Source organism: Oryx dammah, unplaced genomic scaffold (assembly GCF_014754425.2).
Source record: "Oryx dammah isolate SB20612 unplaced genomic scaffold, SCBI_Odam_1.1 HiC_scaffold_9, whole genome shotgun sequence".
NCBI lineage: Eukaryota > Metazoa > Chordata > Mammalia > Artiodactyla > Bovidae > Oryx > Oryx dammah.
The window spans coordinates 44,759,195-44,778,171 of NW_024070193.1; the positions used below are offsets into that span (position 1 = coordinate 44,759,195).

The 18,977-nt window shown below is 41.1% G+C and overlaps 1 protein-coding gene and 1 non-coding gene across 2 annotated transcripts in view; both read right to left on the reverse strand.

Moving 5' to 3' along the window:
• ABHD5 (abhydrolase domain containing 5, lysophosphatidic acid acyltransferase) overlaps window positions 1-16,386 on the reverse strand; it is a 51,570-nt gene extending 35,184 nt beyond the window's left edge. Inside the window, exon 1 of the mRNA XM_040246146.1 lies at window positions 16,272-16,386. Coding sequence (XP_040102080.1) covers window positions 16,272-16,318 — 47 coding nt within the window. The 5' untranslated portion in view covers window positions 16,319-16,386. The remainder of the gene's footprint in view (window positions 1-16,271) is intronic.
• On the reverse strand, window positions 9,159-9,266 carry LOC120868489. The gene has a single exon (XR_005722233.1). It is a non-coding gene; the product is annotated as a U6 spliceosomal RNA (small nuclear RNA).
• Window positions 16,387-18,977: the final 2,591 nt, after the last annotated feature.

Below are 18,977 nucleotides of genomic sequence, written 5' to 3' on the forward strand. Positions count from 1 at the left end.
CCTCTAACTACCCCCTCCCTCTTCTCTTCTCCATGTAACCCAGTGAACCTCTCTGGGTGCCCCTCAATGTGGAGAAACCTTTCATCTTTAGCCTAGATGCTGTATCATTGGTGCTGTATAGATGGAGAAGTCTAGAGACCACCGTAAAAATAAAACCGAAAACCAGAAGCAGGAGGCTTAAGTCCAAAGCTTGAGAACATCAGAGAACTCCTGAATTCAGGGAACATTAAGAAATAGGAGCTCATCAAATGCCTCCAAACCTACACTGAAACAAAGATCCACCCAAGGGCCAACAAGTTCCAGAGCAAGACATATCACACAAATTCTCCAGCAACACAGGAACACACCCCTGAGCTTCAATATACAGGCAGTTCAAAGTTACTCCAAAACTTTAGACGTCTCATAACCCATTACTGGTCACTCCACTGCACTCCAGAGAGAAGAAACCCAGCTCCACCCACCAGACCTCCAACACAAGCTTCCCTAACCAGGAAACCTGGACAAGCCACTGATCAACCCCACCCACAGTGAGGAAGCTCCACAATAAAGAGAACTCCACAAATTACCAGAATATAAAAAGGCCATTCCAAACGCAGCAATATAACCAAGATGAAGAGACAGAGGAATACCCAACAGGTAAAGGAGCAGGAGAAATGCCCACCAAACCAGACAAAAGAGGAAGAGATAGGGAATCTACCTGAGAAAGAATTCCGAATATTGATAGTGAAAATGATCCAAAATCTTGAAGTCAAAATGGAATCACAGATAAATACCCTAGAGACAAGGATTGAGAAGATGCAAGAAATGTTCAACAAGGACCTAGAAGAAATAAAAAAGAGTCAATATACAATGAATAATGCAATAAATGAGATCAGAAACACTCTGGAGGCAACAAATAATAGAATAACGGAGGCAGAAGATAGGATTAGTGAAATAGAAGACAGAATGGTAGAAATAAATGAATCAGAGAGGAAAAAAGAAAAACGAATTAAAAGAAATGAGGACAATCTCAGAGACCTCCAGGACAATATGAAACGCTCCAACATTCGAATTATAGGAGTCCCAGAAGAAGAAGACAAAAAGAAAGACCATGAGAAAATCCTTGAGATAATAGTTGAAAACTTCCCTAAAATGGGGAAGGAAATAATCACCCAAGTCCAAGAAACCCAGAGAGTCCCAAATAGGATAAACCCATGGCGAAACACCCCAAGACACATATTAATCAAATTAACAAAGATCAAACACAAAGAACAATTATTAAAAGCAGCAAGGGAAAAACAACAAATAACACACAAGGGGATTCCCATAAGGATAACAGCTGATCTCTCAATAGAAACTCTTCAGGCCAGGAGGGAATGGCAAGACATACTTAAAGTGATGAATGAAAATAACCTACAGCCCAGATTACTATACCCAGCAAGGATCTCATTCAAATACGAAGGAGAAATTAAAAGCTTTACAGACAAGCAAAAGCTGAGAGAATTCAGCACCACCAAACCAGCTCTCCAACAAATTCTAAAGGATATTCTCTAGACAGGAAACACAAAAAGGGAGTATAAACCCGAACCCAAAATAATAAAACAAATGGCAACGGGATCATACTTATCAATAATTACCTTAAACGTAAATGGATTGAATGCCCCAACCAAAAGGCAAAGACTGGCTGATTGGATACAAAAACAAGAACCCTCTATATGCTGCTTACAAGAGACCCACCTCAAAACAAGGGACACATACAGACTGAAAGTGAAGGGTTGGAAAAAGATATTCCATGCAAATAGAGACCAAAAGAAAGCAGGAGTGGCAATACTCATATCCGATAAAATAGACTTTAAAACAAAGGCTGTGAAAAGAGACAAAGAAGGCCACTACATAATGATCAAAGGATCAATCCAAGAAGAAGATATAACAATTATAAATATATATGCACCCAATATAGGAGCACCGCAATATGCAGGACAAATGCTAACAAGTATGAAAGAGGAAATTAACAACAACACAATAATAGTGGGAGACTTTAATACCCCACTCACACATATGGACAGATCAACTAAACAGAAAATTAACAAAGAAACGCAAACTTTAAATGATACATTAGACCAGTTAGACCTAATTGATATCTATAGGACATTTCACCCCAAAACAATGAATTTCACCTTTTTCTCAAGTGCTCATGGAACCTTCTCGAGGATAGATCACATCCTGGGCCATAAATATAACCTTGATAAATTCAAAAAAATCGAAATCATTCCAAGCATCTTTTCTGACCATAATGCACTAAGATTAGATCTCAATTACAGGAGGAAACCTATTAAAAATTCCAACATATGGAGGCTGAACAACACGCTTCTGAATAACCAACAAATCACAGAAGAAATCAAAAAAGAAATCAAAATATGCATAGAAACTAATGAAAATGAAAACACAACAACCCAAAACCTGTGGGACACTATAAAAGCAGTGCTAAGAGGAAAGTTCATAGCAATACAGGCATACCTCAAGAAACAAGAAAAAAGTCAAATAAATAACCTAACTCTACACCTAAAGCAACTAGAAAAGGAAGAATTAGAGAACCCCAGAGTTAGCAGAAGGAAAGAAATCTTAAAAATTAGGGCAGAAATAAATGCAAAGGAAACAAAAGAGACTATAGCAAAAATCAACAAAGCCAAAAGCTGGTTCTTTGAAAGGATAAATAAAATTGACAGACCATTAGCCAGACTCATCAAGAAGCAAAGAGAGAAAAATCAAATCAATAAAATTAGAAATGAAAATGGAGAGATCACAACAGACAACACAGAAATACAAAGGATCATAAGAGACTACTATCAGCAATTATATGCCAATAAAATGGACAACCTGGAAGAAATGGACAAATTCTTAGAAAAATACAATTTTCCAAAACTAAACCAGGAAGAAATAGACAATCTTAACAGACCCATCACAAGCATGGAAATTGAAACTGTAATCAGAAATCTTCCAGCAAACAAAAGCCCAGGTCCAGACGGCTTCACAGCTGAATTCTACCAAAAATTTCGAGAAGAGTTAACACCTATCCTACTCAAACTCTTCCAGAAAATTGCAGAGGAAGGTAAACTTCCAAACTCATTCTATGAGGCCACCATCACCCTAATACCAAAACCTGACAAAGATACTACAAAAAAGGAAAACTACAGGCCAATATCACTGATGAACATAGATGCAAAAATCCTCAACAAAATTCTAGCAATCAGAATCCAACAACACATTAAAAAGATCGTACACCATGACCAAGTGGGCTTTATCCCAGGGATGCAAGGATTCTTCAACATCCGCAAATCAATCAATGTAATTCACCACATTAACAAATTGAAAAATAAAAACCATATGATTATCTCAATAGATGCAGAGAAGGCCTTTGACAAAATTCAACATCCATTTATGATAAAAACTCTCCAGAAAGCAGGAATAGAAGGAACATACCTCAATATAATAAAAGCTATATATGACAAACCCACAGCAAACATTATCCTCGATGGTGAAAAATTGAAAGCATTTCCCCTTAAGTCAGGAACAAGACAAGGGTGCCCACTTTCACCACTACTATTCAACATAGTTCTGGAAGTTTTAGCCACAGCAATCAGAGCAGAAAAAGAAATAAAAGGAATCCAAACTGGAAAAGAAGAAGTAAAACTCTCACTGTTTGCAGATGACATGATCCTCTACATAGAAAACACTAAAGACTCTACCAGAAAATTACTAGAGCTAATTAATGAATATAGTAAAGTTGCAGGATATAAAATCAACACACAGAAATCCCTTGCATTCCTATACACTAATAATGAGAAAGTAGAAGAAGAAATTAAGGAAACAATTCCATTCACCATTGCAACAAAAAGAATAAAATACTTAGGAATATATCTACCTAAAGAAACTAAAGACCTATATACAGAAAACTATAAAACACTGATGAAAGAAATCAAAGAGGACACTAATAGATGGAGAAATATACCATGCTCATGGATCAGAAGAATCAATATAGTGAAAATGAGTATATTACCCAAAGCAATTTACAAATTCAATGCAATCCCTATCAAGATACCGGCGATATTTTTCACAGAACTAGAACAAATAATTTCAAGATTTGTATGGAAATACAAAAAACCACGAATAGCCAAAGCAATCTTGAGAAAGAAGAATGGAACTGGAGGAATCAATTTGCCTGACTTCAGGCTCTACTACAAAGCCACAGTCATCAAGACAGTATGGTATTGGCACAAAGACAGACATATAGATCAATGGAACAAAATAGAAAGCCCAGAGATAAATCCACATACATATGGACACCTTATCTTTGACAAAGGAGGCAAGAATATACAATGGAGTAAAGACAATCTCTTTAACAAGTGGTGCTGGGAAAACTGGTCAGCCACTTGTAAAAGAATGAAACTCGATCACTTTCTAACACCGCACACAAAGATAAACTCAAAATGGATTAAAGATCTAAATGTAAGACCAGAAACTATAAAACTCTTAGAGGAGAACATAGGCAAAACACTCTCCGACATAAACCACAGCAGGATCCTCTATGATCCACCTCCCAGAATTCTGGAAATAAAAGCAAAAATAAACAAATGGGATCTAATTAAAATTAAAAGCTTCTGCACAACAAAGGAAAACATATGCAAAGTGAAAAGACAGCCTTCCGAATGGGAGAAAATAATAGCAAATGAAGCAACTGACAAACAACTAATCTCAAAAATATACAAGCAACTCCTGCAGCTCAATTCCAGAAAAATAAACGACCCAATCAAAAAATGGGCCAAAGAACTAAATAGACATTTCTCCAAAGAAGACATATGGATGGCCAACAAACACATGAAAAGATGCTCAACATCACTCATTATTAGAGAAATGCAAATCAAAACCACAATGAGGTACCACTTCACACCAGTCAGAATGTCTGCGATCCAAAAATCTGCAAGCAATAAATGCTGGAGAGGATGTGGAGAGAAGGGAACCCTCCTACACTGTTGGTGGGAATGCAAACTAGTACAGCCACTATGGAGAACAGTGTGGAGATTCCTTAAAAAATTGCAAATAGAAATGCCTTATGACCCAGCAATCCCACTGTTGGGCATACACACAGAGGAAACCAGAATTGAAAGAGACACATGTACCCCAATGTTCATTGCAGCACTGTTTATAATAGCCAGGACATGGAAACAACCTAGATGTCCATCAGTAGATGAATGGATAAGAAAGCTGTGGTACATATACACAATGGAGTATTACTCAGCCATTAAAAAGAATACATTTGAATCAGTTCTGCTGAGATGGATGAAACTGGAGCCGATTATACAGAGTGAAGTGAGCCAGAAAGAAAAACACCAATACAGTATACTAACATATATATATGGAATTTAGGAAGATGGCAATGATGACCCTGTATGCAGGACAGCAAAAAAGACACAGATGTGTATAGCGGACTTTTGGACTCAGAGGGAGAGGGAGAGGGTGTGATGATTTGGGAGAATGGCATGGAAACATGTATAATATCATGTAAGAATCGAAATGCCAGTCTATGTCTGATGCAGGATATGACACGCTTGGGGCTGACGTGCGGGGATGACTCAGAGAGATGTTGTGGGGAGGGGGGTGGGAGGGGGGCTCATGTTTGGGAACGCATGTACACCTGTGGTGGATTCATGTCAATCTATGCCAAAACCAATACAGAATTGTAAAGTAAAAATTAAAAATAAATAAATTAATTTAAAAAAAAAAAGAAATTAAGTCAGACAGAGAAAGACAAATTCATATGATCCCACTTACATGTGGAATCTTTCAAAACAACTATAACAACAATAAGCTCACAGGTAAACTGGTGGTTGACAGAGGAGGAGAGTGGGAAAAATGGGTGAAGGGAAAGTATAAATAAGCTATACAATGAGTAAGTCATGGGGATGCAATGCATAGCATGGCAGTTATAGTTACTGATACTGTACTGCATATCTGAAAGCTAAGAGAGCAAATCTAAAAAAGTTGTCATCACAAGAAAAAAATTTTGTAACTTTGCATGGTTAACTAGACTGACTGTGATGATCATTTCACAATATATAAAAATACCAAATCATTATGTTATACCCCTGAAACAAATACAAAGATATATGTCAATTATGCCTCAGTAATAAAAAAAAAGAAGGATAGAACAGAAGATCCATAATAGCCTATATTAAAATGAGGCTCCAATCTAACATTCTCTGCAACCGGTTTCAAATCTTCTGAATTAACAGGAGGTAAGACCTCTAGGCATCTCTGACAAATGCTACCTATAACTTATTATCAAGGTATCAAGATAACAGAAAGCATTACTACTATCAGATTATTTGTAAATATGTAAACTACTGACAAATTATAAAGGAAAAACAACTCAAGTCTTCAGCAATGAAATTTTCAATTTATTCAACTGCCTGCTAAGCTGCAACTAAAACTACTGTTTTTTAGTTGCAGCTTAACAGGCAACTAAAAGAATCTCATGCTCTTCAGAGCTTAAAATTAAAAAAAAAAAAGTTCTTGACAAGATGGTCATCAACATCTATGTCTGGCCACAAGTACATGAATTAGTACCAATAGGAAGTTACTCACAACTCAATTTCATTAATTTTTTTCAGCAAATATCCCTCAATAACAGCACAGTTCTTGGCCAAAGAGAATCAGGCCAGTGGTGGCTCAGATGGTAAAGCGTCTGTCTACAATGTGGGAGACCTGGGTTTGATCCCTGGGTCAGAAAGTTCCCTGGAGAAGGAAATGGCAACCCACTCCATACTCTTGCCTAGAAAATCCCATAGACGGAAGAGCCTGGTGTCCATGGGATCATAAAGAGTCAGACACGACTGAGTGACTTCACTTTCTTTCTTTCTTTCTACAACAAAAACAACAAATACAAGTAAAATGAACTATTATCTACTATTGTTCCCCCTCACATCATAGACACATTGGGGCAGAGGAAACACAAATTCAATCTTTGTTTCAGTATTCAAATTATATATAAAAAATTTCAGTTTCTTTATGCCTACTATGCACAAGGCACTCGAGTTTAAAATGTGATGTGGCAGCCGTTAATATAGGAATCATGCCTACCTTCACCTATTCATCACTCATCACAAAACCAATTTTTAAGGGATAGGATTGTCTTGTCTCTGCATTTTGCTTCCCAGTGATTGCCTTAACTCAAAGAGAAGGGGCAAAATAATGTTTTTATGTTTGCAAAGCTTTTTATTGGATTACATTAAAAACAAGGGCTCTTCAACCACAAGAGGGGCCAATAATAACTCTCTAGGTTTTTTACAGCAGCTTTTTCAACAAAGTAGATACTTTTTTTTAAGTGGAGTTTTTCTAAAGTATATTTAAACTGAAAAATAGATATTTAACAAAATACATTAAAAGTTCATCTTCACTGTTAATGGAACTGTAAAGACACCTCTCTTCCCTTGGGCCTCGTGTTTCTGTCTCATCAGTTTTTGCCTTAACTAGATGACAATGTTTTATATAAATTGCCATAATTTTTTTCTTATTCTACAGGATTGAGTGTTAGCGCATAATAGGCTCAAAAGCACATTTTTAAAGAGTGACAGCAAGGTCTACCTTTTCCTCCCTTCAGTTTGTAAGCTTTTGCTCATGAGTTCCCACATCTTAGCTGGCAACCTCAATGATTCAACTCTCTAAAACACCCATCCAACCTCACTTCCTATCTTTGGGGTAAATTGACCTTATCTTCAAAGAAACCCTTTGCCTCTTCCACAAAATCTCCTATGCTATTCAGAGTTGTTTTTGCATTTCTCGGCTTACTGTGTACAAGACTGAGATTGGAAATAAGCACACAGTTGGAAGTTTGTCAGATGTCCAGCCATACTTCTGAGGGCACAAAGTCCAAAAGAAAAATTCAATTTACCATGGCCATGATACAGTGAACAAGATACAGGGCTGCCTCCTCAGAACTTTGGGAAATACACAGAAATGCAAAAATTAACTTCTCTAATAAGCAGATAAACAGTAAACACCATCATACCTTGCTGAGGCCCTGACTTCAGAAGAGATGAAAAGTGTCAGCTGTAAGATAAAGATAAGACATTCACGATAGGGACTCTATCTATGGCATCAGGAAGATTTTATCATACACTGACTTATCTATTGAGAACGAACCTCATTAGGAAGGCTGAGGACTCAAGCCCCAAAGCATCTAAATAAACTTGCTTTGCAACCTGTAACATGTAAGCAATACTTTTAGTGAGCAGACTTCTGAGTAAGAAAAGCTTTAAAACACTATACCAAAGGTGGCAACTCTAAGGAAAGCCAATAAGATGTGCTCAGCATATGAACAGTTTGTTAACTCAAGAATCTGATTTTAAGTATCCCGAGTTCTACAAAAAAAACTGAAACTTTTCCCCTGAATTTTCTATGTACTCTTTTTCTCTCTCTCTTTTTAAAAAATAGCATTAACACTGTACTTGTATCCTAGGCTATCAACATTTAAATTTCCTAGCAATTCCTGTTTTCTTCTCTAAGGCATTTGACTATCCATAGTATTACTAAATCTGAATTGCACAAACTGTAAATATTGTGAAACAGTGAAAGAGGTTTCGAAGTATTCTGAAGAAAATATACAGAAGTCTGGTCAGTTTCCACATAGTTTTTGGCTACTTAAATAACATTTCTAATTAGGTTACAAGTAAAGAGAATTTCATTATATTACAGGTTTGTTTAAAATGGCCTATACTGACTGGTACTATCAAGAAAGAAAAACTTATGTTTATTACTGCTCTCTATAAGCTACTCTAAGCAAGTATTCTATCTATCTCATTTAGAGAAACTATGAGGTTTTCATTTTTATTATAAATATCCAAACTGATTAGAGTTATAAATATATGTATTCCTTTGAAATAATTCCTTAACCAGTGAATGACTGAAAACTTCCAGAGTGAAAATGATAACCCTTGGGCAAATAAAGACCTTTTTTTCCCTGGAAAATGACTTCTTAAATCCTACCCAGGAAAAGAAGAAGAAGAAGAAAAAAGAGTATGTGTCACACAAGTCATAATTTAAATGATTAACATGCCATTTTTTGTTGTTATTTTTATAGTTTTATTTTTGTGTACAGATTTGCTTAATAATCAGTCAATTTCTAAAATATGGAACGCTTCACGAATTTGCGTGTCATCCTTGCGCAGGGGCCATGCTAATCTTCTCTGTTATCATTCCCATTTTAGTATATGTGCTGCCGAAGCGAGCACTGAACGTCTATTATAAATAATATAGACTTTAAGGACTCATTCAGAGGCACATTTTATTGTGAAATGTGTTAATCAGTGTTGTTTTTACTAAGTGTACCATCCATGGGACTTTAAAATCTTATGTTAGGTTCTTTGTCACAGGAATGACATCTGCATTTGCTGGTCTGTAACTGGCATTTTGGAGAACAGGCGAAACAGTGAAGCATGGTTCCCTGTTGGTTCATCCAAGGTCAAGGAGAAGAACCATATTCACAATTCTCTGATATAATTTACGTTTATGATTCTAACTGCTCAAACTCATCCTAGTCAAATTTAAACTTTGAATTTCTTATAACAGTATCTATTGACGTACTTTGATATTTTGGAATAAAAAAATTTAAGTCAACTGCAAAATGAATAATCAAGTACTAGGATTTTTTTATCATAATGTTTGTGTCAGCATAAATTTAAAACAGTTGAAATGTTTAATTCTTAAAATTTTATTGAAACTTTCTATTTACAAAGCCCCTTTGGGCTCAACCAGACATTTGAGTAACACAAAAGCTCTGTCTTCAATGATCTGACAAAACAAGTACAGAAAAACGATACTACAGGACATGATGGAGGCGCCATAAAGAAAGTGTAGGAAAACACCATAGATCTTAAAAGAAGAGAGATCACCATCTGTTTGGGGTCAGAGAAATCAACTTGAACCAAGTCATGGAAAAATGGGAGGTAAAAGGCACATGTGTAGAAAACAATGAAAGACACAGCTTGGCTTGAGCCCAGAGCACAGGAAGGAAATAAGACTCCAAAGTTAGCAGCCTCACCGCCTGCCAAGGGCTTGGAAGTCAGGCTGAGGACATATAATACCACCACACTGTGTGTGCGACTGACTGCATGATTGCTCATAGTGTCTTGTCTGACTCTTTGCCACCCCATGGACTGCAGCCCCCAGGCTCCTCTGTCCAAGGAATTTTCCAGGCAAGAATACTGGAGTGAGTTGCCATTTCCTTCTCCAGGGGATCTTCCTGATCCAGGAACCGAGCCCGCATTTCCTGCATCTTCTGCACTGGCAGGCGGATTCTTTACCACTGAGCCACCTGGGAAGCCCTCTACTGTGGGTGGCTGTGCTACATATTAGACTGTGCCTCTTGGGGGTGTAAAAGTAACTAACTTTCCATAAGTTATGTGGAAAGCATAAGCACAGAACATGTACCTAAAACCTTCAATAACTTAGAAAAGGGAGTAATGAGAGTCTGAACCAAGTGGCCCCCAGGTGACAATGGGGCTGGAAAGGTGATGCTGCACTTAGAAGCTACTGGACGTGGTAACAGATTCTGTGTTTGGATCAATGGAGGTGGGGGAGGGAGAGTGAAAAGACAGTACCACATTTCTTAATCTGGAGGACCAGAAGAACCAAAAACCTAAGTTCAATTCAGTTCAGTCGCTCAGTCATGTCCAACTCTTTGGGACCCCATGGACCGCAGCACACAAGGCCTCCCTGTCCATCACCAACTCCTGGAGTTTACACAAATTCATGTCCATTGAGTCGGTGATGCCATCCAACCATCTCATCCTCTGTCATCCCCTTCTCCTCCTGCCTTCTATCTTTCCCAGCATCAGGGTCTTTTCAAATGAGTCAGCTCTACGCATCAGGTGGCCAAAGTATTGGAGTTTTAGCTTCAACATCAGTTCTTCCATTGAACACTCAGGACTGATCTCCTTTAGGATGGACTGGTTGGATCTCCTTGGAGTCCAAGGGACTCTCAAGAGTCTTCTCCAACACTACAGTTCAAAAGCATCAATTCTTCAGTGCTCAGCTTTCTTTATAGTCCAACTGTCACATCCATACATGACCACTGGAAAAGCCATAGCTTTGACTAGATGGACCTGTGTTAGCAAAGTCATGTCTCTGCTTTTTAATATGCTGTCTAGGTTGGTCATAACTTTCCTTCCAAGGAGCAAGCGTCTTTTAATTTCATGGCTGCAGTCACCATCTGTAGTGATTTTGGAGCCCCCCAAAATAAAGTCAGCCACTCTTTCCACTGTTTCCCCATCTATTTGCCATGAAGTGATGGGACCAGATGCCATGATCTTGAGCTTTGATCAAGCTTGATGCCATGAATGTTGAGCTTTAAGCCAATTTTTTCACTCTCCTCTTTCACTTTCATCAAGAGGCTCTTTAGTTCTTCTCACTTTCTGCCATAAGGGTGGTGTCATCTGCCTATCTGAGGTTATTGATATTTCTCCTGGCAATCTTGATTCCAGCTTCTGCTTCATCCAGTCTGACATTTTGCATGATGTACTCTGCATAGAAGTTAAATAAGCAGTGTGACAATATACAACCTTTACGTACTCCTTTTCCTACTTGGAACCAGTCTGTTGTGTCATGTCCAGTTCTAACTGTTGCTTCCTGACCTACATACAGATTTCTCAAGAGGCAGGTCAGGTAGCTGGTATTTCTATCTCTTGAAGAATAAAGCAGAAATGGATGTTTTTCTGGAACTCTCTTGCTTTTTCCATGATCCAGAGGATGTTGGCAATTTGATCTCTGGTTCCTCTGCCTTTTCTAAATCCAGCTTGAACATCTGGAATTTCACAGTTCATGTATTGCTGAAGCCTGGCTTGGAGAATTTTGAGCATTACTTTGCTAGTGTGTGAGATGAGTGCAATTGTGTGGTAGTTTGAGCATTCTTTGGCATTGCCTTTCTTTGGATTGGAATGAAAACTGACCTTTTCCAGTCCTGTGGCCACTGCTGAGTTTTCCAAATATGCTGGCATACTGAATGCAGCACTTTCACAGCATTATCTTTTAGGATTTGAAATAGCTCAACTGGAATTCCATCACCTCCACTAGTTTTGTTCATAGTGATGCTTCCCAAGGCCTACCTGACTTCACATTCCAGGATGTCTGGCTCTAGGTGAGTGATCACACCATCATGATTATTTGGGTGATACCTAAGTACCTAAATACCCTAACAAAAACAGGAAGTCGAGGAGGTGCACTGAGCTTTTTGTATGGTTTAGTTCAACAGAAGGAGGTGCAAATGAGATCCCAGTTGGGACTTGTTACATTTGAGAAACCAGTTGCAAACATTTGGTACGCAATTAGAAACATCACTAGAGTACTGAAGAAGGCTTCATCCTAAGGAGTTCTGAGCCCTCCCTACAGACAGGATAGCTCAAGCAGTTGTGAGTAAAAAACACAATGAAAACAGATGGAGAGAGAAAAACAGAATTAACTACTGGTCTCAGGTAGACAAGAAGCAAAATGTCATAAGAGTTAGAATGTCTGATGAAAGTCTCCAAAGGGAGTGGCTATCTTTAGTGTCAAACACTAAAAAGGACCCAAGAAAGGTAAGTATTAAGAAAAATAGAAGTCCACTGGAATGTGACACTGAGGAGTTCTGGGATTTTTAAGAAGTCAAGAGGTAAGGATTTGGAAAGGGGAGATGGCAACAGAGAGGGGGCACTGATCTGAGAAGTCTTTTAAGAGATAGGAGAGTGGATTTCTCTATCTTATCTCCAAGGCAAAAAACCACAATCAAACTCTAATGAAAATCCAGTAGGGTAAACCCACTGGAGAGGAAGGGGGGAAAATCCCTTATTTATACTATTTGATGATTTCCATGATGTAAGTACAACCACCATGACTGATTTCAAGTTGCCAACTGCTGGCAAAATTCCTGAAATTTTAGCAATAACTCTAGACCACCACTGCAAATTGGCTAGTCTATGGTCTACTCTGCAACCAGGCAATTCCATGACAGCTTTCCTCTAAACCCAACTGATAATTAAACATTCTCTGGGACAAACCTTACAGTATTAACAGAAGTCTACCTAACTCTTGTTACATATTGCTTTCTCAACAGTACTGCAACTGAAAAGGATTAGATGTTGAAAACCAAATGGCTCCAAGGCATGCCCGTCTACACTAGGAATGAAAGGCTAAGAATCATATGATCCAAAAAGCCTTTGAGGCTTCTCAGCGTGGCTCAGTGGTAAAGAATCCGTCTGCAAACCAGGATATGTGGGTTTGATCCCTGAGTCTGGAAGACCCCCTGGAGAAGGAAATGGCAACTCACTCTGGTATTCTTGCCTGGGAAATCCCATGGACAGAGGAACCTGGGGGGGCTACAGTTAAAAGGATTGCAAAGAGTTGGACATGATTTAGCAAGTGAAGAACAAAGAGCCTTCAAATGACCTTTGACCATTTCATAATTGTTTCCTTTGTTAATACCATTGCCCCATGTAAACCTGAAATGTCTTAAAAATAAGGAATTAGATTCAAAGACTTCAGTTTTCTCACAATCCACTTTGCTCTCGGGACAGTTTGACTGCTGATTAACCAACAACAACAACAAAAAAATTAAAGTGAGCTCTGTATCAATGCAGGACTAAATAACAAAGTATCAGTGAAGCAAAGGAAATAAGAACTAAACATCCTAGTAAACCCAATCCCAGTGGGAAGCAAGCCGAGATGTGGGAAAGCTCCTTAGACTAAATCCAGATAGCGAGGGAGTTCCAATCTACTCCCACTACTCACTGGTGGAGTGCCAGCTGCAGTCCCAGCTGCAGCTGCACCTGAAAAACGGGTACAGTAATACCTAGCACATAGGCTACACCTTAAGGTTTAATATGAATACATTAGGGAGCATCCAGCATAAGCAGGTACTTGCTTAAAAGAGTTCACAAGGCAACACCAGCTTATATACTGGACACTGCTCAAGTGTATCATCAAGAGCACCAAAGAGGCCCACCTCTAACAAGGGCCTATGACTGGTCAGCTGCTAAGGATAGTTTATAGTCTATCTACAGGGAGCTCCTGCTGTCAACCAAAACCACAAATTCCTTTCCGGGGTGTGCCCTGGACTTGCAAGCCTCCCAACAACATGGCGGTGAAAGAGACCCCATAAAAGTAGTCTCAGAGCCAAAAATGTTGTGACGAACTAGATGGTCATAAGCTAACAGGTTCCTACTTGTGATCACATGACATTAGGCATCTTATCTCAACAAGTAAGTTCATCAACAAACCAAAACAACAGACTTGTGAAGTGAAGTGAGTGACTCACAAAAACAAAGTCAAGGGAAGAACCTAGTTTCTAGTATTTCACAACTTTTCCCTTCTATCATCTTTCCAAACACCCCATCTATCATAGGACTTTATATTACCCTCTGTCATTTAGGTTATGTTTCATAACGCAAATTTCTCCCAGCATCTGAAGTAGAACTGTTGTCAAAATATTAAACACAGGGGGATTAGCATATAAGTTTATTTACTTTCCAATCTGAATGACTGGCCTTGAGAAATAAGACAACAATGTTCACAGCAATGTAATTTTTCCACTAATTAACTGCTCTTCATCTACTGCCAAGTGCATGAAACTACAGATAGAAAACAATAAAATAAACAATATTTTTGTATATCAAAAAGTTTCTCATTAGAACCCTCCTAACTGTTGATGGGAATGTAAACTGGTGCAGCCACTATGGAAAACTGCATGGAGGTTCCTTAAAAAGAACATATGATCCAGCAATCCCACTCCTGGGGATATATTTAGAAAAGATGAAAACTCTAATTTCAAAAGATGTATGCACCCCAATATTCACAGTAGCCCTATTTATAAGTCCTGGAAGACAGGAAAGTAACCTCAATGTCCATCAACAGATGAATGAATAAAGAAAATGTGGTGTATATATATACACACATACACACAAGGGAACACTGACCTTAAAAAAAGAATGAAAAATCGTCATTTGCAGCAACAGGGATGGACCTAGAGATTTACTAACGGAACAAAATCAGAGAAAGACAGGTATCACAGGATATCCCCTACATGTGGAATAAAAAAAATGATAAAAATGAACTTATTTACAAAACAGAAACAGACTCAAATACAGAATACAAATTTATGAATTCCAAAAGGGAAAGGGGGGAGGGATAAATTAGGAGTTTAGGATTAACAGATACACATCACTATAAATAAAACAGATAAACAAGAACCTACTGTATGGCACAGGGAACTATTTTCAATACCCTGTAATGACCTATAATGGAAAAGAATCTGAAAAGAATATATATATATTTTTTTCCTGCACTGAATCACTTTAATGTACACCTGAACACAATATAGCAAATCACTTGTACTTTAATAAGTACATTTTTTTTAAAAAAAAAAGCTTCCCACTAGACACCTTTCTCGCACTTTCATAAAAGTTTCTACATATGTGTCTTCTGAAGACCAAACACACATTTCTTCAGTAACACCAGAACATTTGGAAGCAAAGGAAGATCTCTGTTTGAGAGATCATTGAGTGAACTTGCTATCCATATCGTGTTAACTTTCTTTCTGTAAACTATCGGGTAAATTACACATTTTCTGAAAACTAAAGCCTTAGACTCACTCCACCAGCCCCTTTCCCCCACTCTGCGTTCCGCCTCCCCCCGACAGCCCCTTCCGACCCGCGGCTTCTGGGGTGAACCTGGACTCTCGGTCCACCACTGCCGGAGCGCCGCCCCTTCCTCAGGCTCCGGGGACACCCGGCCGGACAGCACTTTCGCCCTCGCTCCCGGCTGCACCGAGCGCAGCGCTTAACTGAGGTCGGAAGCCGCGCTCGGAAGCGGACAGAGTGACTCGGCCGTTTCCCGTGACTCGAGTCAAGTGCAGCGACGCCGCTCAGCGCCCGTGGGTGCAGCTGGGGCAGGGCTGGGGTCCGCAGCCGTCTCTGCCGCAAAACTGCCCTCAGCAGGGCTGGGTGCCCAGCCACTCCCGCGGCCGCCCGGCGGAGCCGCTCACACGACCCCGCGGGACCCGTCGGCCTGGGGGTCAAGCGGCCTCCTGGCGCAGCCGGGGTCACACGCAGACCCCAAGGGCGCCCGCTGAGGGCAGAGCGGGGCCAGAGGCTTCTCTTCCGCGCGCCGAGCGGATTCGCGCCGGGGCGGGACAACCGAACGACCGGGCAGGTTAGAGCCCTTAGCACTGCCCGCGCGCCCGAGCCAGACGCAGCTCCCGTTGCACTGACCTCTCACTCGGGTCCGCCGAGTCCACCTCCTCCTCCTCTGCCGCCATGGCTGCCGCGCCACTGTCAGACACTGCCTCCTAGCCGGCTGACAGGCCGACTGGGACACTCGGGGCCGCGGCCGCCTTAAGGCCGCCGCCCGCGCATGCGTCGCCCGCCCACTCGCAGGACAGGATGGCGCGGCAGTGCGCGTGCGCGTGCCGGGCCATGACGCCCCACCCACCAGCCACGCCGGCGTCATCCTGTCTGACGCGCTCTGCTCTGAGCGCTAGGCGGGACCGTCCACCTGCAGGAAACCGGTGAGACTCGCCCAGCAGCGTTAGGTGGTAACCAGCTTCAATAATGACCGTATTAATGCATCATCCGCTGATATTGAGTGTCAGGTGCTGGGCACTGGACTAGTACCTACCAGTACCTTGGGGACTGAGGCGCGACTTGCTCAGAAAGAGCCCGGCTAGCATTCAGTAAATGTTGCATTCTCGAATGGAAATGCTTTGGTGGAGGAGCTGAGTGGCCTTCGGACGGCCCTTCCCCGCAGGTGGGTGGCCAGAGGGAGAGGGCGACTGACCTTTTAGTCACTCGGTATTCACTGATAATGCGGGACACTACTCCAGACCCTGGAGTTAGAGCAGTGACCAATACCAGCAGCCCCTGTCCATCCCCGCTCTCTGTACACAAGGGAGGGGTGAGAAGAGTCAGCGCTTAGATACCTAAGAGTTCTTGAGGGGACATCACTAATGTAAATATCAAAATTTCTTGACCTGTTTTCAAGTCTTTTAGCTATCAGATGCCGCCTGCTTTGAATTGCTATCGCTGCCTACTGTTCATTCTTTCCTATTTACCATTGGCCCACTATGTGCCCACTCTATGCTTTGTTGTTCAGTCACTCAGTGGTGTCTCAGCCTTTGGGACCCCATGGACTGCAGCGCTCCAGGCTTCCCTGTCCCTACCTATCTCCGGGAGTTTGCTCAGACTCATGTCCATTGAGTCCATGATGCCATCCAACCACTCTCTTCTAGGCACTAAGAAACAATGGATTGAAATAAGACTCCCGCTTTATGGAACCTACTCTAATATAGTGGGCTTCCCAGGTGGCAGGTGGCAGGTGGTAAAGAACCCACCTGCCAATGCGGGAGACCCAGGAGACACAGGTTTGATCCCTGGGTCAGGAGGATCCTCTGGTGGAGGAGATGCCAACCCACCCCACTATTCTTGCATGGAGAATCCCATGGACAGGGGAGCCTGGCGGGCTTCAGTCCATAGGATGACAGAGAGCTGGACCTGACTGAAGCAACTTAGCATGCATCGTGCACACACTGTAATATATTACCCTTTATTTTAGATGCAGTTCCTCCCTTTCCTTCCCTGATTCTACTCTCTCTCTGTAGCCTCTTTCTCTCTTCTCTGAGCTGCCCAACCCAGAGAGTTTCTGGCACTCATCTGGTACTCAGATTCTCAGCCTTGTCTAGTTGTTGTGGCTTTTTAATGGACATTATTGAATATTCTTCCAACTACACTGGGAGTTCCTTGAGGATAGGGATGGTGTCCTCTGTGATTGAGGGGAGAAAAGGCAACTTACTATCTTTTCAGTTCAGTTCAGTTCAGTTGCTCAGTCATGTCCGACTCTTTGTGACCCCATGAATTGCAGCACGCCAGGCCTCCCTGTCCATCACCAACTCCCGGAATTCACTCAAACTCACGTCCATCGAGTCGGTGATGCCATCCAGCCATCTCATCCTCTGTTGTCCCCTTCTCCTCCTGCCCCCAATCCCTCCCAGCATCAGAGTCTTTTCAAATGAGTCAACTCTTCGCATGAGGTGGCCAAAGTATTAGAGTTTCAGCTTTAGCATCATTCCTTCCAAAGAACACCCAGGACCAATCTCCTTTAGAATGTACTAACTTTTGGGGCATATCAATAACTGATAAGTATTTTTATTATATCTGATCCAATTCATAACTACGTTAGGGAAGAGAAGAACATATAAAAGCCCTGTCCCAGGAATTCAGCGTTTTACTAGAGACTTGCAGTGTGTTTGCAGAAACTGACTCTCTAACATCTGCATCTATCAGACCATATCTATACTGAGGACATCTCTTTCTGTAAGGGGCAGACTGGTTATTGGGGACTCTACTGCATGGAGTACAGTCCCAGTCCCGTGGTACTGAGTTCAGTATCAAAACCTAGTAATATGAAAGTCCTGCAGCACCTTCAGAAAGTTGAACTGGCGAGTATGCACACACAAGACTTTATGGACCTGAAGCCTGCTCTCATAGATGCCTATGGCTGCCACACAGTAAAAAAAAAATTAAATCACCATTGATCCAATACTTAAATCTATTCAGCAACTGATACAGCAGTGCATAGAGCTGTGGGATTTCATGATCTTTCCCTACTCTGGGGGTAGCTCCACCCAGGCTTCACCTTGCTCCCGCTGGTGGTGGAGCAGTCCGTGACCATGGCAACACATACAAGCTGGAATTAGCCATCTACCGGGCCTCTGGGTGCTGCTTGCAGTGGAGGAAACCTGCTGCTCCATTTTTAATTCCACACCACCCCGGAGTTCCTGGACTATGTCTTCTTGGGAGGCACAAAATCTGTTGATGCAATCTATAGCTGGACAGTCCTTCCTACACCAACCTCAGTCACTGCTTGGGCCAGAACTTCTCCATCATTGCCTCCCTGTACTTTGGTGGTGATCTGAGAGCACA